The following is a 20266-nucleotide window of genomic DNA, read 5'->3' as shown; positions in this document are numbered from 1 at the left end:
ATGGTATACTTGCCTCCATTATACAGATCCTCTAGATAAATATATGTACATACATGCAATAATAGCTTTTGAAATAAAAAATAAGAATGGCAAGAAAACAATAGGCTAAAATTGTCTGAGCAATTGTCACAACAAATCTTTGAGGTGGGCTAAATAACCATGCCATTAGTTGAAATACATTCGGCTAAGCCAGTGGGTTCAAGATAGTCACAGATACTTCTTGACAAGTATTTCATCCATGACTTGGACAACTGGAGGAATCAGTGTCCTTGAAGGGAATTGTCCGTGGTACTGAAATGCTGACCAAAATGTGTTGACTAAAATAACAGCAAATATTCAATTACTCAGGATTGAAAAGGCTGCCAAAAAGTCACTTATATAACTAATTCTTGAGAATATTTAAATTAACTCAATAAAGGATCCAGATCAAATTTTAACATTAAGTTCAACGTCCACAGATTAAGTTCTTTGGATCTAGTAAGATCAACTTTGTGGCTTTTTAATTGGTTCAAAATAGTCTCAAGAAAATTAAACATCTGAATATGATAAGAGAAATTAAAAAAAGTATACTCACAGAGGGGTTTACTAGGTCTGTGAACACAGTGGGCTCACCGCCAGTCTTGTTAATAAACGAGCACATCGTTTATAATCTAGGAAAAACCATTAAAGGCTAGTCATACAGGCATTTAATACAAATATGGGGGTGATCATGTTAACCATTTGTCACTAATTCGTACAACAATACCAATAATTTAACATATCAAGTGCTTAACAGATTTTCTTATTTATTCTCCTAAGAACACGATTTTATTGTTACATTCATTTTAGAGATAAGGAAAGAGCCCCAAGGTGTTAATTATCTCAGAGTGAATAAGCAGTGTGATCCCAAAGCCTGCATGCCATCCACCATCCTGTGTGAATGCTTGGTCATTCTGTCCTGAATCCAATGTGATTCATTTTCCCTCATCATTAAATACAAGTTGTTTTTGAACAAAACAAAGCTACAATGTATATGACTCAACATCCGGAATTAAATATAACTCAAGCTGAGCAGCACAGTTAGAAAGAAACAAAATGCTTCAAATTCACTTTCTTTAAAAGGAAAGTTTAGGCTTAGAAAGGAATTTTAAAACAGTCAACTGAGTTATTATACATAATCATAATTTGGTCACTGTAAATGATATTCCTTAAATATTATGTTTAGAAATATTATTAACTTCAATAACTTAACTATGCAAAAGAATTCATTAGGGCAACTTTTCAAACACATTCCATCATTACTCAGAAAAATCCAACACCCACTGTATAAATGATGTGACAAAAAACATTTGCTTTAAATGAGGAGGAAATTTTGACTTTCACTTTATAGCCATCTTATGTTTTTCATGCCAAGGAATTTGAATAATGACAATAAGATTACAACCTGACAAACATTTTGATCTTTGAGGAAATCTGGCTATTTTCAGATGTGGAAATATTTCTGAAAAGAATGTAATTTCACCCCCTTATCACTTCAAAAGCACATACAAACCTTGAGCACTGTCAAGGTTATAAATAGCATCTCATGCAGTGTTTAGTCTATCACTTCCCACCCACAGAGAGCCTAAGATTAAAATCACACACATTTATTGTTAGATTAGAAATTTTAAAATCATAATAATGCCCAAGCTACTTACAAGCTGGTGTTGAGCAATCTCTAGTATTGTGATATAGTCGATGGAAATGTTTGCTACATTCAGCTGAAAATGTGACTGGCCCTGGAAGACAGGAAAAGAATGTGAATGCTAAACATAGGCGTGTTTCCCAAACAAATTTGCTAGCACTTTATGGATGGAGATATAATATAACAGTAGTTTACATCCTACCATGCCCTTAAAAGAACTTACCCAGGAGTTCTTCCCCTCACCCACACGCTGTGGGAGGTACTGTGGCCTGTGAAAAATAATCCAAATTCATTCCACATTCTCAACATCTCACATAATGGAACCTTCGCTTCCAGTAGAGCTCTTTAGAACAGTTAAGAGGGAAATACTCTCAACAGAAAAACCCAACCAAGTGTATACGAATAATAATAATTTTAAAAAAAACTTTGATTTCTACATTTTTTCTCCCCAGTTTTATTTACTTAAGAAGAGTGAGTATTTACATGCATAGATTCTGGTTCCATTTTCTCATCCAACTCATTTGTATCTTATTTATGTCACAAACTATAGTAAGGTGAGGAAAGCTTTCCATGCCCTTATTACTCTATAAAATGAAGGTAGATCCAGCTGATTCTTTCTCCCCTCCTCGTGGAAGTAGGAAAACTAAGCAATATCTACAGAAAGGCCCCTTAGCAGTACACCTGAAAACACAGAATATCACGTGCCTCAGGGGGATTGCCCATGACCCTTGCCCCTCATGTCCATTGCTTTTGAAGTTATAAAACAAATATGGCCCTTCAAGATAACTAAACAACTAAGTCTGTCCCACATTACAAAAATGGGAGGATTACAAAATGGAAGAACAATATTGGAAGAAAGAGAAAATATGGAAGTTGTACTGTTCAAAATGATTTGGTAGAACACAGAATTAGCAAATGATACACAGTTTATTGAAAGAACAGCAGTGTCATGCAAGAGAATGCGAGCTGTGCTGGAGAAACAGCCAAAGAATGTCGCACTGGAATCTTACATGTTTATCGTCATATCCTCAGTGCTAACAGTCTTCTATATGCAATCTTTTTTTATTTAATAGAAATCACCAATAATATGCTTACCTGTGAAATGTTTGATGAATTTGTCCTTCAAGTTCAAATCTCTTGGGAATATTTCTGAAAAGAGAAACAAATTCAAATTTCTGACTGCATTTCTACCATTAAGAGATAACATGCTGGGGACAGGCATTTGACAGGAGGGCTTGTTAACACGTGACGTGGGATGTTGACACTCTATGCTGGAGTCCATGTGAGGCTTGAATCTCAGCTCCCTGTTGACACATACCCAGGAAGGCAGCAAGTTATGGCTCAAAGCCTTGATACTCCTGCCACCCATGGTTCCTGGTTTTGACCTTGCCTGTCTCCATCTGTTGGGGCCTTTGAGGAGTGAATCAATGGATGGAAGAATCTCTATCTGTCTCTAGCTTTCAAATAACATAATAACATGCTACAGTTCCAAGCATTAAACCCGAATATTCGTGGCAGTTTATGTCATTGATCTCCCAGGTGTACTTCAGCCCTGACCATTCCCAGGTGCTTTAGACTACAGTCACTCTCCCTGCACTGCACCAGGGCTCCTCAACAGCTTCTCAGAAGGGCACAGCTGAAATTGAATGCTTGATTTTTCCCTTGGACCAAGATCTCTTCCCTGTGCCTTCCCGTGTTCCCCAGCTTCAGTAAATGACATCACTCTTCGCCTCTCACTTGGGCCCATAACAAAGAAGTTACCCTGACTTCCTCATTCCTTCACTATGACATCCGGCCGCTTGTTAGTTTTGTATTTTCCACCTCCAACATCTTATCCCAGGCCTGCGTCCTTTGACTCCTTCCGTTAACACAAGGCTGATCCAAGTTCTCATACTTCTGTGACTGTACTTTGGCAACGGCCCCCAAGCAGTCTCCTCCCTGTAATTCTTCTCCCTGATGCCGCCAGAGGAAATGAATGGAATCGCACTGCAGATCATGAGACTCTGCCCCTGGAAAGGCTTTGCCCTTAAAATAGAATAAACTTTAGAAATCCAACTACATCTCAGGCTTCACCCTATACTCACTAGAAAAAAACAAAAGAAAAAAAGGAAATGCATATGAAATTGGGGAACAGGAAAATTTGCACTTTAACAAAATTCTTGAGCCTTACTACACATTTAAATATAAATTTTTATTTTATGGCGCACTTCCAAAAGCCTATGGAAAACTAGAACTAACAGCTGATTTTGGTGCAAAAAACAAAAACGATAAGCAATGCAGTTTTAACATGCACTTTCGTGAACTTCTTGAAAACCCTTCTCAGACTGCCTCCTGTGTGTCAAACACAACACGAATATGAGGAAGAAACATTTCTTACCTCCCCACTGCACTGATGAGGACAACTTCATTGAGACAAAGCAGCGGTGACTGAGCCTTGGAAAATGAAGACACAGGAATCCTAACAGCTCTCGACATCCTGGAACCTAATAAGGGCTGTGAGAGCCTTTCCCTGCACAGACAGTTCCCCGTTCCTGGCAGCCCTGCAAGGGCTCAGGGCCTGATGGGAAGGAGGCAGCAGGAGTGCAGTGATCAGCACTCTCCTCCCACTTGAACACAAACACCCACATTCCCTAAACAGCTGAAACTGATCCCAAAAGAAGAGCAATAGCAGGAAAAGGAAAGCATTGCTCCACATGAATCTGTGGGGTGTTCCCAACAATTTTCCAGCCCCATTCCTAGAAACAAAAACACAACAAGTTGACCCCTGTGACATCAGTACAAAATGGGGCACTCTGCCAGGCAGCTGTGTCACAGCTACCTAGGATGTGCCAGGTGAGTGTAATAGAAGCACTTTGGCTAAAAGTATGCTCAAAGACTTTACAAAGCATTTGGTTTCCAGGGCCAACCTTGTGATGTAGCAAGTCAAGCTTCTGTCTGCACCAACAGCATCCTATATAGGTGCCAGTTCGGGTTTTGTGGCTATTTGGAGAATGAACTAGCAAGCTGCAACTCTACCTTTCAAATAACAAATTATCCTATTTCCAAAAGCACTTTAGACTATATTTTTTTAAAAAAAAATATTTTTTTTTTATCAAAAGGCAGCTTTACACAGAGAAGAAGAAACCAAAAATCTTCCATCTGGCACTTCATTTCGAGAAGCCACAGTGGCCAGAGCTGAGCTGATCTGAAACCAGGAGCCAGGAGCTTCTTCCAGGTCTCCCAAACAGGTGCTGGGTTCCAAGGCTTTGGGACATCCTCCACTGCTTTCCCAAGCCACAAGCATGGAGCTGGATGGGAAATAGAGCAGCCAGGATACTAACCTACTCCCATGTGGGTTCCTGGCACATGCAAGGTGAGGATTTAGCCACTGAGCCATCACACCAGGCCCTAGAGCTACAGATCATGCAAAGATGATGACAGTCAAGGTTGTAAAGAGTTACACATTTTAAATAAATGATCCCTCTTCACCCTTATCACATATGTACGACCTCTATCAAAGAAGTTGCCACCTCTTGATTAGGCTGAGAGAATGTTTTGCATGTGCCTGTCTGCTCTACAGTATTTTGGGCTTCTTGAAGAAAGGGCTGTTGTCTTGTTCACCTACCACCAACTGTAGGATGCACAGCTATGCTTTGCTAACTGAGAGCACCTGGCCCACATTCAAACAAGTGGAATTTACAAGGCTTCTTACCCTTCCCGGGGAAATTATCAGTGCCTCACTTTCCATTCAGGCACCAAGGAAACCAGTTTTAATACACTGCAGTTTTAATTAAAAGTTCAATCACTGAGGAATACAGGAATATATAACAACAGATTTAACTGAAACAGAAAAAACAGTGTTGAACGAGATTCCTGTAGCTGTGAGCAGGGGATAACTAGATAAGAATTACCAGGAGATGGCAGGACTGCAATGTCTGGAGTATCTGACCAATGTCCAAGGTGACCAGTAAGGAGGAATGGGAGATGAGGCTGCAGGTGTGATGGGGCTCTATGATTGTTTACAAACTGTAATTCATTCTATAGGGAATGAGCCACTAAAGGGTTAGGCAAAAGAATTGCATGGCCAAGCTTCTTCAAAAAAAAGCACTGCTAGGAGGGAGAAGGTAATGGAGAGATGTCAGTACTGTCATTAAAGGATGCTGGTTGCAGAGACGTAGAGTGGACAAGAGATCTAACGGACAGCATGAAGTTTAATGCATATACCTCATACTAACATATAATCCTCAGGACAATCACTCAGAAGTAAATATTGGGTATTCTTTCTATCATGGAATGGGAATGGGGAGGGTAATTCTAAGATGATAGATAGATTAAATTGCTTAATTTGCTCGAGTCTACCAACCATTTTCTTATGCGTACCAAAACAGAAGGGATTTGTAGGCTCACCCCTGTATGACTGCAGACCTGTTAGTTTGCAGGAGAGCTGGGGTGGTGACAGGCAAGTCAGGCACTATCACAGAATTAACCAATATTCATATGAGCTGGGAATCGGAGCAGGACCAGGTCTGGGCATGGGTTGGGCCAGGGCACAACAAACGCCACACAGAGGCTGGGACTGGGGGCAGACTATGCTGAGCATGGGCTTAGCATCCGCTGATACACATATGATCCATGATGCAGGCCTGGTAGCGGAACTCAGGGAACTCTCCTACTAGGCCACAGTTCCCGCTTGTGAGCACATGAGCAGTAGCTGGTGATGGGCCAGGCCAACAAGGCTGAGTGGGCTGAGTGTGAAGGTAGGCTGAGCTGGGCTAGGCTTTACCTAACCTTCTGGTTCACCCAGGAGGCAGGATAACAGGATATGATGTGGGCCATGCCGGAGTAGGCCCACACATGCCAGTTCACATGAGAGCCAAGGTGGGGGCAGGCTGGGCTAGGCTGGGCTGCAGTGAGTGACAAGACCAGGACAGACAGTGTCAGGGTGGGGAGAGTATCCACCAGTATCAGTGTAGGTAGATCCTTGGCACAGAGTGAACCAGGTAGGAAAACTTGGGGGAACTCCCTGTTAGGCCACAGCTCTCCCATTGATGAACACAAGAGCTGCAATTAGGAGCACCCCAGGTCAGTCCAGTCTATAGTACCCATCAGCATATATGTGTGCTGGTTCTGGGAGCAGATTGAGCTGAACTAGACTATAGAACCTGCTGGCATGTGTGAGAACCAGGATGGGGTGCAGGCCTGGCCAGGTCAGATTTGGTCACAACACCCTCCAGTTTACATAAGAGCCAAGGCTAGATGCTGGGTAGGCTGGGTTAGGCTGCAGCACCTGCCAATGTGAGCTGGGACAACGGGCAGGTCAAGCAAAGCTAGGCCGCATCACATACCGGCAAATGCCAAGATGGGATAGACAGACTAGGCCACAGCACCCATTGGCATCTACAAGACCCGGGGCTGGGAGAAGGTATGGTATGGGAAATTCAGGGACTCCCCTGATAGGTCACTGCTTCTACTGGGGGGTGTGAGAGCTTGGACTGCAACAACTGGTATACAGAAGAGCCAGAATAGGTGTGTGTCTGCTGGGCTTTACCACAGCATTCACTGGCACAAGCCAGAACTGGGTGCAAATTATGTTGGGCTGGACTTTATTACCTCCTGGCAGATGTAAGATCCAGGGCTCTAAGTGGTCCTGGTAGAAGAACCATGTGCACTCTCCCTGCTAAACTCAACTCCCACTGATGATCATAAGAGCCAGGGTTGGGGGGCAGACAGGCTGAACAAGACAGCAGAACCCATTGGTGTAACTGTGGGTCAGGTCTGGTGGTAGGGTAGACTGAGCTGGATGTGTATATTAGCCAGGTAGGATCCAGGACAGGTTGAGCTGAGCTGCAGCACATGCTAGCACATGTAAAAACTAGGGCTGGGGTTGGACCTGTTGGGGGCAACTGGGGGTTGCCCTGACTAGGCCCATGGGTTTGCATGAAGACTAGGTCTTTGGTAGGCTAGGCTGGGCTAGGCCACAGCACCCATCGGTGCTTTTTGAAAGTTGGGGACGGGTGGATCTGAATAGACAGCTGTATCCACTGATATGTGCATTGACTGGTGCAGGTGACAGACCTCACCTGACCCTGCACCGGCTGGCCAAGAATCAAGTCTGAGGTGTTCCAAGGCAAGGTTTATTGGGGGCAGTCTCCAATTATACTGCTGGACTCAAACCCTGGCCACAAGGAAATCCACAAGAAAAGTGGTCCGACCTTGGAGTGTATGTATCGAACTGCTCAGTTTCTGATGTTAACTTTAATTAACACCTTGCTGATGTAATATCTCATGGTTTCCCCACTGGGAGGTGACTGGCCCCAGTATACGCCATACTAAAAAAACAAAAACAACAACAAAAAAGTCTCTATGTGCAGCCCATCATTAAGGAGTTAAGAGCTGTGCTTCTTCTCATCAAGGCAATAGTGTCCACTTGCATTATTTAGAATTCTTCCACAAGTGATGTCTGTCTTTTCTTCCCAACTCATGTATTCATTTGTTCATTTATTTTTGCCAGTGTAGACTCATGGATAGTTATCCTTTTCTCTGAGTTGGAATCTAAAATGACTCTGTAAGTTGTTTACATAGCTCTAGCTTTTGCCATTGATTTGGCCATCTTGTCCCATTGTCTTGTCACGTTTGAGGGGACCACTGCTCTTGTTATTTTGTACCTTTTTTGCTTTTCTACTTACTGGAAAACATATGCTCATGTTCATCATGTGTTATTTCCTGTCTAGTCCTAGTGGTATTATGGATTTCTCCAAGGAGTCCTGGTTGCTGTCATCAGAAAATGCTTTTGGAAACCAAGATCTGGGAGCCTGGTACGCTGCATGATCAGGGGGCATTACTGGTTCTAAGCCCTCGGTTAACAAAGCAAGCAAAAGTGTGACCTAATTTTTTATATACTCTGAGTTTGGAGTATTGCTAAAATTGTATCCTGATACTTGACAGAATATATTTTTGGAATGTACAGTATCTGTAATATTTCATTGATGTTATTGCAAAGGTCACATAAAAGTGATTTTCAATGATCTGAGTTTAAATATAGTCATATTGAGTCATCCTTTGTACCCAACTATGTGCTACACCCTTCCACCCCCACCTCCTGCACAAAGACCTAACATTCATTCTTGGCTTTCTTAATCTAAGTAAAATCCTGTGTCAAGGCAGATACCTCCAAAGATGCCTTAGGTTTCTTCTTTTATTAATTGCAGTAGACAAGCTACATAATCTCTAAAGTCCTTCCCAAGTCCTATGCTATCAAATATTATGACAAACTTCTAACATCGTACTGCATGTTTACCAGAAGACGAAATATTAAATGACTTCAGGGAACTTCAAAAACAAAACCATATTGCAACAGGGATTTCCTTCCGTTTGTAAACCACAGGCCAATGTATGTTTAATTTAAACTTCAGCCATTTCATTTGAAAGACTAATCTCATGAAAATGATATATCTAGTTTCTGGTTTAATCCAGTTAATCCCCCTCCAAGACTTAAAACACTTAAAAATACAAATGAGATTCTTACAAAATTGCTCAAACATTTTTTTTTAAGTTACATGTCAGTTTACACTGCAATAATGTTTTTTATGTTCAATCAGTTATTGAGAATGACAAACAAATGACAATGGATTAGCACTAGCAGAAAACACTGTGATGCTCATGTTGGATTAGGCAGCTAGAATGCCGTCAGCAAACTGAGAGGCAGGGAAACTGTTCATCCAGAGAGCTAGCTTTTGATCCAGTAAGTCAATTCACACCATCCTGGAAATAATCTTCAAGAAGCAAATCTTTGCCTTTTCTCTGGCCACAAATAAAGGACACAGGGCAGTTTTGTAGAAAGAAAAGCAGATTCCTGTACAAAGGAAAGATCAAAGCCTGCGATTCCTTTGTGCAGATATCCAACAGAAGTGAATATGTGAATTTAAAGGGGAAGGAAGAGAAAAAGAATGGTGAAATGTTCTTCAATCTGTCAACAAAGGAACAGTTGAAACCAGAAATGTTTACAAAGGATGAGCCTGGGGAACACTCCACCATTAAGCGTGGAACCCTGGGATACACATAATGGTAGCAAATGAGCTGCTAAGAGGCAGAGAGAAGGTCAAAATGGTCAGAGAAGCAGGAGAAAAAGTGGGAATAACTGTGGATACACAGGATAATTTAAAGAGGATGAGGAGATAGCCAGCATTGTGGTGAAATGAGTTATGTCACACTTGAGATGCTAGCATTCCTTATTGGAGCATGGGTTAGAGTCCTAGCCGCTCTGCTTCCTATTTTGTTCCCTGTTGATGCAACTGACAAACAATAGATAATGGTCCAAATACTTAGGCCCCTACCACCCATGTGGGATATCTACATGTAGGTCCTGGTTCCTGGATCAGACCTGATTATTGGAAGCCATTTGGGAAATGAATCAGCAAACGGAAGATTCTCTCTCTCTCTCTTTCTCTCTTTCAAATAAATTATTAAATCTTTTAAAAGATAAAGAGGATGGAGATAGTCCAATAGGAGCAAAATATCCAGGAGGACAAATAAGAAAAATGCTTCCCTCGAGGAGTCTGCTGAAGTTTTGGCTTCAATGGTGTGAGCAAGACAGATAAGAAACACTAAGATTGGGGAAAGAAGTTGGATTTTGTTCTGAGCATTGCATTAATCATGTTTTTAAGCTTTTTCAGCAGTTGCTTTGATACTGTGTGGCTTTACTACCACTAGAGAGATTCGTGGAGATAGAGAACCCACATCCTGATAACACCCTCTGTCAGGATCTCACATTCAAAGCCACTACCAGCACCCCAACCACCCGGGCCAGGGACCAGACAACTAGGAGCAGCCCTATTGTCCCAGAGCCCACTGAAATTATCCAAATCAGCTAGTTCCAAACCAGCTTCCACAGCCCTGACTTGGCTTCCCTGCAGAGACTACATCACAATAAAGCTCTTGCCCATGATTGGCGCTAGTACATCCCTGTGTTGCCTTGTCACATGCCTCTTCTTTCCAGGGCCGGTAAAGGCAACATCTTCTGCCTTTATGACAGTCACGTCCATGGCTGTTTCTCCCCACACCTGATTAAAATAAGTGCCATTCACACATAAAAAGTGGGTTGAAATGTTGGTCGTAGCAGATCCTGGGGCAGTGGCCACCCACTAACACATATTAGTAGCCTGCTGACAACAATGCATGAAAATATTGCAAAAAAAGCTTATATGTCTATTTATAAACTATAACAACTAAAAACTAATGCTAAACATTAGCAGGCTTTAAAATGTTCATTAAAATAGAATTTAAAAGTTTATTTAGAAGCAAAAAACTGAAATTTATGCTTCTTTATAATAGATATATTTTCTTGAACTTTTGTTTATTAAAGATTTGTTGATTCATTCAGTTGGAAGACAGAATTATGGAAAGAGGACAAGAGTGTTAGTTCTGTCCCTAGATGGTCACAACATCCAGGGCTGGGCCAGGCCGAAGCCAAGAGTTGCATCTGGATCTTCCACATAGGTGTCAGGGGCCCAAATATTTGGACCATCTTCTACTGCCTTCTCAGGCAAGTTAGCAGGGAGCTGGATTGGAAGTGGAACAGCCAGGGTTCAAACTGACTCACATACAGGAGACCAGAATCACCAGTGGCAGCTTAACCTACCATGGCACAACATCTGCCCCCTCTACTTGAACTTTCAGAAGATACCTTGTATGCATGAATTTCAAAGCTTAAACATATATATTTATGTATTTATTCCTTTATGTATTTATTTAGTTAACTTGAAAAGCAAACACCAGGAAAAAAGTAAGATGAAGAAGGAAGGGAAAGAAAAAAGGTATAACGCAGAGAGATCTCCTGTTCACTGCTTTATTCCCCTAAAAATCTACAGTAGTCAGCGTTGAGCCAGGGTTAGGCCAGGCCACAACCAGGAGCCCAGAACCCAACCCAGGCTTCCCTCTTGTGTGGCTGAGACTCAAGTGCCTGAGTCAGAGTACACATTAGTAGGATGCTGAAATCAGGGACAGAGGTGGGACTCAAGTGCATAGGGCCATCTTAAGTGGCATCTTAACCACTATGACAAATGTCCATCCTTGACTTAAAACCATGGGGGTCCAGAACTGTGGCACCGCCTGCAACACCAGCATTCCCAGAGGGGACCAGTTCAAAATCCAGCTGCTCCTTTCCAATCCAGCTTCCTGCTAATGGACTAGGAAAAGCAATACAAGATGACCCACGTGTTTGGGCCCCTGCCACTCATATTAAAAGAAGAACTTTTCTTCACCAAAGTAAATTTGTCTGTTAATTTCATATTCTACAAACTTCTGGAGTGCCCTTATATGTTTTTTCTAACATAAGGCCATAAGCTTCTTTGCCCAAAAAGAGTTTTTTGAAATATTTTATCATAAATATTGAAATAAATAATTACTATTTTATCATCATACACTAAAAATTATAGCAAAAAATTAAAAATTAGAGAGTGAAACAGAACAGATATAGACAGAAAACAGTTTCCTAATAATGAGAAACATGTGAGTTTATAAGGTTTAATGGAAATAGTTTCAAATAGTAATAATATAGTCATAGAACTGAACCAAAATCCAATTCATGGGTATATGGCACAAGTAAGTTTTCCACTCATGGCCCACATAAACTAGCCTATGTTGATTTATTTTTTTTCTGAAACACCTTTTATTATTATTATTGTTACTATTATTTCAGAGGCAGGAAGACGGAAAGGAGGGGAGACAAACAGAGCTGCCATCCACTGATTTATTCCCAGGTTTATGGCCAGGGCTAAGTAGAGGCCCAAGTGGAGAGCTGGAAATCCAACTGAGGTCTCCTTTGTGGGTGGCAGAAAGCCATCACTGCCTCCTGGGGTGTGCTGTAAATGAGCTGTTGTTTTTAAGTTTATTAAGGAGCACAGGAGACAGTCATAAGAAAGGCTTACATAAATAGACAATAGTCTAAACCTTAGCAACCACATATCTTCTCAGGACAGAAAATCTCCTATACATAAACACAACCAATTCCCGAGGTGGTCATGATGATATTCATCTTATCAGATCACCACTGTTCAGAAATTCGGACAGTGCCTTGAGAGAGCAGGGATGCTTCCTTCACTCGCTTCCTCTGTGCACCCTGCTCACGAGGAACCCTGAGACAGGCTCTTCCCGGTGGCTCAGACACCTGGAGCCCAGAGATGGGGTCCCTCAGGGGCTGCAGGAGTGTGAGCACAGAAGCCAAAAGCAGTGCTTCCTGTCTTTCCTGAGGACCCATGTCATGGGAAAAATCAGCAGTCCGTTTGACACAAACAATAAACTTTTGTGAAACTATCAAGTGGAAATGATTATTTTGGGGAGCTTAATTTTTTTTTTAGCGTTTTTGTTTCCCTACAATGAACAACTACATAATAAAAAGAGTGAGCTTAACAGTCAGCTCACATCATTTGTCTTGGGCCACACAGAGAGCTTAATTTGAAGTAGGCATGCAGGGTGAACAATGTTAATAGGAATTATGGATTCTGGAGAATGTAAGCAGTTGATGTCACATTGTTTACCATGGGTGCAGACTTTGTTCAGTGGTTAAGAAACCACTTGGGTTGCCTGCATCCCATAACGAGGCCCAACTGTGTGTCCATTAAAGCTTTCTGCTAACACACACACTGAGGGACAGCAGCAATGACTCAAGTATTTGGATTCCTGCTATCCACTGCAAGTTCCAGCTTGAGTTTCAAACTTCTGGTTTTGGACTGACACAATCTCAGTAGCAGTGAATGTTTGGGAACAAGTCAATGGATGAACACTCTCTCCGCCTCTCTCCGCCTTTCAAACAAAGTCAAAATAAACAGAATATCTACCAAGGCACAGAAGAAAATAGGCACATTTAAGAACAACAATTATACTTTAGATGAGTAATGTGCCATTTTTTTTTCCCTCAGGCTTAGCTCCAAGCATTTACTTTTTCTTTGGAAAACACTGAACCTTTTCAATCAGCAGTTGGCATATCATCCTGAAGACACTGCTGTTGTTGCCCTAGCCTGGTGTCGTCTTCCTCCTGTTCAACTGTCTCCTCTCCTTCATTACCTTACTCCAGCAAAGCCTTGTCTTCCCAGTGTTCTCCTGGTACAAAGGAAGGGTTGGCCTGCATGCTGTGGATGAAATCATACTTTCAAAGTGGGCTCCTTCAAAATCTAGCCTTTTGTGATGCACATAAATGTGAAATGACACAAAGAGTATGGATGCTACTGATTTACGTAATTTCCTTTTATTCAAGACTTCACAGACCCTGATGGATGATTCTCTAAGAAGGGGCTTACTGGCATGTTCCTAAAGCTAAGAGACCAAAACAGCTTTTCTTCCTAAGTTATCTTTCCAGACACACTGGAACATGTAGCTATAGAGCTGCAGGTGCATGGGGATAAAAAGAGAGCAGACAAGGGGTTAATGAATTTGAATCATGGTTGGATTGTGGAGAACAGTAAGAAACAGCCTCGATCTGTAGGGAGCCTTCCAACATGGCACTTTTCTCCACCAATTCCCCAGTTAAAAACTCTGTTGGCTTCAAATACTCAATGCACTTGAACATTCTCAAAGAGCTTAATGAAATGCAGACCCAAAGCTATACTAAGATTCATTAGACTCAGAGGGAAGTACAAGAATTACATTTGAAAGCTACCTTCCCATGGGTTCTGAGGTATATGGTCAGGAGTCTCACTTTAAGTACAATTGCTTTTGGACCAGAGTTGTGGTGCAGTGGGTTCAATTGCTTCTTGTGACACCAGCCTCTCGCATGGATTCTAATTTGAGTTCCAGCTGCTATTCTTTCATTCCAGCTCCTGTTTCACATGCATGGGAAAGCAGAAGACAGCCAGGTATTTGGGCTTCTCCCTTTGATCTAGATGGAGTTCCTGGCTCCTAGCTTCAGTCCAGCTCAGCCCCTGCCATTGTGGCCACTGGGAGAGTGAACCAGCCTATGGAAGATTTGTCTTTATGTCCATGTGTAACTCTACCTTTCAAATAAATACATTTTAAAACCCCACTTCTTTGGTAGGTATTAGAGGCAGTGAATACTACATAGCATAAAAAATTCTGTGGTTTGATTATAGTTCATCCCTGCTATGGGAGGGGAGAGGAGGTTGAAATTTTAAGAGGTAGATTCTAGTGAGAGGCAGGGCCTGGTGGGAGGTGTATCGTTCATGAATTTTAAATGACAGATACAGAATTAGAGATATAAAGAATGTCAAAACACCAGAACATGCTAAGCACCCTCCGTTAATAATGGGGGATAAGTTCCAGGGCTGTCAGTGGATGCCTAAAATCATGGATAGTAGTAAATGCTACATATACTGGTTTATTCCCATATGAACACACCTATAATAAAGTTTGATTTATAGACACTGTAAGAGACTGACAAAAATTATAAGATGGAAAAAATGTAACAATGTGGTATAATAAAAGTTAATGTGATCTCCATCTCTCAAAATACTTTTTTTCTTTCTAGAAAGGAAAATAAGGCTTCTTTTGGCATTTTCAAATTATTAGCATCACTATTGTTGTATCTCGGGATCCTCATCTAGTAAAACCAGGGTTACTTGAGCACAGGCACCGCATGTCTGTGACGGGCAATTTGACAACCGAGAAAGCTGCTAAGAGACTAACAGGCTGGCCTGCACATGGAGTGGATGTACTCAGCCCGCGTTCAGGACTGACAAGATCTCATTACACTACTTGGAGCAGCACCCAATGAAACCCTTATAAAATCCTTCTTTCTGAAACTTTTAAAAAATATTTTTGGAGTCCATGGGACATGAAGTCATGTGACTTCCCACTGCTGTTGTGGTGCATTCTATACTCAGGGGTGCAAGAAGAAATCAACACCTGTCCACAATTTTATATGCTTTCCCACAAGGCAGTAAGACATTAGAAATCTGCTCCTAAATGTTTCATTTCCAGCAATAAAAAGGAAGGACAAAGAGAAAAAGCTTAACAGTGCATGGGGAATTGTTAAAGTCCTAGGTCTGACCAGCACATGACTGGAAAGTATCTCCTAGGACTGCGCCATCCCAAGGGGCTTTGTCAACTTCTTGCATGGAATGTCCTACTCAGCAACTTGATCAAAAGGCTCCCACAGACAGGCAACAGCTATTACCAGAAACACTGCAACTGGGCAGAAGCCCACTCCTATAGGTGAGTTCTGGCTATGCCAAACTGTGTCTGGCCATAGCCGTTCACCTAGCTACCATGCTGGGCTTACACTTGGCAAACACATGGAGGGAAAAATCACATACCACTCTTCTTTCCTATTTTATGGTTTGGTTTTTTTTTGAAGATATATTTATTTGAAATAGTTACAAAAAGAGAAAGAGAATGAGAGAAAGAGAGAAATCTTCCATCCACTGGCTCACTCTCTAAACTACTGCAACAACTGGGTCTGGTCCAGGCTGAAGCTTCATCTGGGTCTCCCATAGGAGTGTAGAGGACCGAAGACTGTAGCAATCATTTTCCCACATATCGTATTTCAAAACATCACATGGCATACTTTAAGCATTTACAAAAACTTAATTTAAAAAAAAAATGACCATTTACATTCCCTTCCTTTGTGGTATGCAAACTAGCAAAAGTTGCTTTGTTGTTGTCAATCATATGGCAGAAATTGTTACTCTTTAAGTGTGATGAACTGTGTGGGCAAGCAGAATAGTAACACACACAAGACAGAGGGAATTCAGATTGTACAAACAAAATTCCATCAGAATGCAAGTGTATCTGAGGTCTTCAAGACTATCAGAACTGAGGGAATATTTGTAAACATAACTTATGGTTCTATTTCTGAATATGGAAATAACAGCAAAGATACCAAAAATGAAAAGGGTAAAGATATTGTGAAATATCTACTTGGTATTCTTTCCCTTTTCTGGGTATACAGCTTCTAAAATCCTTGTGTATCTCAGAAGTGACAGCATCTTTTCTGAACTGAAGAGTGAATTGATTCAGGACAGGGATGATCCTTGGAGCCACAGTGGGATTCAAGAGGTGAGACTTTGGGAGCAGCACATTGGCTTAGCTAGCTAATCTCCCACCTCCAAGCACCCCATATGGGTACCAGTCCATGTCCTGGCTGCTCCACTTCCATCTAGCTCCTTGCTAACAGCCTGGGAAAGCAACGGAGAAAACGCTCCTGGCAGCTTTGGATCAGTTCAGCTCCAGCCATTGCGGCCTTATGGGGAGTGAACCAGCACATGGAAATCTTTTTCCTGTCTCTCCTTTTCTCTGTAAATCTACCTTTCCAATAAACATAAATAAATCTTAAAGACAAAGAAAAGAGGTGAGACTTCTAGTCATACCTCCAACCCCAGAAATGGAGCAAGAGACAGAAGGTCAAGCTAATCAACAATGACCGACAATTTAATCTACCATGTCCATATGCTGAAGCTCTCTACTGACCAAACAGGACCAAGTTCACAGAGCCTCTGGGTGGCTGCATATGTGGTAGTGCTTAGAGGGTAGTGTGTCAAGGGGCCAGCAAAACTCCCCACAATAGGTATACTTTTTAATTACCTGGGTAGTGTAAGTAGGGGTTTCACTGAGTTCTGTGAGCTGATCAGGCAAGACAATCATGCCTGAACAGGGGAAGTCAGGGGAACCCAGTGTGGAGCTGGTTGACCAGCAGTTCTGGAGGTTCAGGGTTGCATCTGAATATGCAGTGGGTGCCTCCTTGGGGACTGAGTTCCCCCGGCCACTGCCCATGTCTGCAGGATCTGATGCCAGCTCCAGGCTGAAAGTGTCAGAATTGAATTGAATTGAACTGAATTGGAGGATACCCAGCTGGTGCTATCCCCAAGACAGGCAACCTGCTTGCTGGTGGGAGAAAGCTCAGAAGCTTTTCTCTGCTGACTGGTTTATTGTGAGAGCAGAGGGGAAACACTGTGTTTCTCCCAAAATAATGGATAGAAACAATTCCAACAGGCAAAGGCAGAAGGAAGCACATTCCAGAACAGGGCAGAATAGCAGAAGCTGCAGCAGCACAGCACCTGTAAGGAGCAGGCACTCATGAAGAGACCAGCACAGAGGCATGGCAGGCAGTCTCCCTGAGACCCATTGAAGCCAGCAGCTGGGCAGTCAGGAAAACTTGGGTATCCCACCTTCGCAGGAGGCGAAGACTTTCCTGGAGACCAAGAGAAGCCACAACAAATTTGTCTAGAAAAAAAGCAGTCCTACATGATGCAGCAAGAATGTTCAGTTGCAGATACTCAGTATCACCTCACCAAAACCACCTTCACTTTCCCGTCCTAAGCAAGGTTTTACGTTAAAACAGCAACACAAATCCACCTCTAGGGAATCAACAGAAATAATGCAGCTGCTGCCTGAGATGTCTTGAAAAAGCAGTGGTGACATAGGGTGTATAATATGTGTGAAGACAACAGTCCCCCTGCTCTTCTTCACAATTCACAACCATTTTTTTTTTCTGTCTCCAATCCTTCCACTCCCACCGCAGCCAATTCCCTACCCTTCTTGTCCTGATTTTACTTGGGTAGGTAAGAACTCTAAGGCCTCCTTTCTTTTGGCAGAGTCTGCTCCCCTCAGGGACATCAGGAACAGAGAACAGGACTAAGAGCGCAGGTGTACATGTCATGAAAACATGACCTTTCCACTGCTGACCCCGGTCAGGCAGACCCATAGGAACCTGAGTTAGCAAGACAGCCTAGAAGGTGAATGCTAACACTGTTGTGAACTTGAACTAGGATGGCAAAAATGATGGTCACAAGGAAGAGCCAGGTTCACTAACACAACATGACTAAGCTGCTGGAGAAGAGTTGGCCAACAACAATGGGCAACCCTATCGTCCCAAGCCATCACAGCAACCTCCTGAATGTTGGTAGAGAGGTTAAAGGCAAGGAGGAGCACACACCGGAACAACAGGCAGGCCACGGGGAGGGAGGAGAGATGAGGATGGTGTCTCATAAATGTCTCCACCTACTTCCCAACCCTCTATATACCTCTTGTGGAAATTCTGGGTTGGGGGCAAATGGGGGACCTCTGGCTTCAGGCTTTCATATGCACTGCCATGGAGCCTGGGACTGCACCCTTGCAAAACCTGCAGTCTCAGATGTGTCCAGGGACTCCTCCTACTGACAATGGAGTACACATACATGTTTGTGTACCAAGGATTTCAGAGCCCCAGGCACATACGTCAGCCCCAGGTGATGACACTGATTATGCCACAGAGTAATCAAGACAAAACCCCAGCATTATGGGGTAGGCCTCCAGGACCTGGCAGATGCATCCTACTGGGAGAGCTAGGAGCTTTGCCGCCCTCTGAGTTTGTTCAGAGTGGTTTCTGACCTGTTCTCATGCCCTGCTTGTATCTGATTCACATCCAACTATTCTGTACACAGAGTCGGAACTATAATGCCGCCCTTTTTCCTCCCCACATCAATGAAGTGCAATGACCCAGCCTGGCAGGCTCTAGACACAGCCATGCACCAGCTGCAGTTCTTCACCTACTGCTTTCCTTCCTGCCTCGGGTGTCCCATACATCTCTCCCCGCCCCCCCCCCCAACATCACAGTCATCCCCTCTGAAGGCCTCTGCGCTCCCCCTCCACCTTACCCCATGCCCCGCTCCTTTCCTCCTCATCACACCACTTCCTCTCCATCTTCATGGCCCTTCCTCCCCGTACCCCTCCTCCACTGTGAGCATCTAGGGCACAGGAATTGATCTGGGAGCAGCCAGCAGTACCTGGGACCTTTTCGCACTGACCTAAGTTCCATCATTGAGGAGTCAACCAACCACGGCCTGGGGCGAGCCTCAAAGTGGAAGGAGAGGGACCTGAGTAGGTTCAGATGTTGAGGGCAGTAATCCCGGTTAATTCTCAAAACCCCAGCAGAATCAGAACTGGGCTACTCGTAAGCACACAACAACCTGCTCAGCTACTCTTTAGCCCATGGGATGGAAGCTCAGGTCCTTAGCTTTTGGTCGGTTATTTCCAAAAAAGGTCCCTCTCATACCTAGGAAACAGACCTGTAAAGCTGGCTCCTTGGGCAGCTGGATTTTGTCATTGACGTGTCAACCACCATCAGTCGGATAAACCCCATTACCTCTTCGTCTGGGAGCCGGGTTTCCTACAGAGAGTTGGTTTATTTTCCGCGCGCTTAACTTACGCTTCCCAAAGGGAATGCCTCTCCCGAGTTCCAAGAGCAATTCAGTAAGAGTCAGGCACAGCGCAGACGACCGGCTGCGAAGCGTCCCTCTTACCTGCGCTCCGGAAGGCGCTGGGAGCCGGGCCGGCCCCGACAGCCGGGACGAAAAACAACGTTCTTGGCTCCTCGCCCGCCACAGCCACATGCACTACCCTGCGCCCCTGGGGCCTTCCCTGTGTCCCGTGCAAGGACAAAGTCAGAGCCAGAAGGAGGAATGCAGGCAGCAGTGCGCCTGGCTTAGCCGACCGCATGTCCGGAGTTGGAGGTTCCAGGGAGCGGGAGGCTGCGGGAGGAACCCGAGGAGGGGCCGGGCAGTCCGCAGCCCTGGAGAAGGGTGGCAGGATCTCCGTCACCTGGGCGGCGGGAGCCCTCACAGCCCGTCTGCCCTCGCCTGTGTCCCGAGAACTTCTGGCTGCAGGCGCACCAGGACTTGGCCCGGCGTGCTGGAGCAT

General features: G+C 43.5%; 1 protein-coding gene across 1 annotated transcript; it reads right to left on the bottom strand.

Moving 5' to 3' along the window:
* Positions 1-585: 585 nt before the first annotated feature.
* Positions 586-20065, bottom strand: ALKAL1 (ALK and LTK ligand 1). The gene is made up of 4 exons (XM_040972711.1): positions 19870-20065; positions 2759-2812; positions 1677-1757; positions 586-650 (listed from the first exon to the last, which is right to left on the bottom strand). Exons 1-4 carry the CDS (start codon positions 20063-20065, stop codon positions 586-588), a joined length of 396 nt encoding a protein of 131 aa, XP_040828645.1.
* Positions 20066-20266: the final 201 nt, after the last annotated feature.

This window comes from Ochotona curzoniae, unplaced genomic scaffold, assembly GCF_017591425.1.
Source record: "Ochotona curzoniae isolate NIBS_2020 unplaced genomic scaffold, NIBS_Ocur_1.0 contig_2318, whole genome shotgun sequence".
NCBI classification, from domain to species: Eukaryota; Metazoa; Chordata; class Mammalia; order Lagomorpha; family Ochotonidae; genus Ochotona; species Ochotona curzoniae.
Note: the sequence above shows the minus strand (reverse complement) of the source record. Positions and strands in the feature narration are given on the sequence as shown.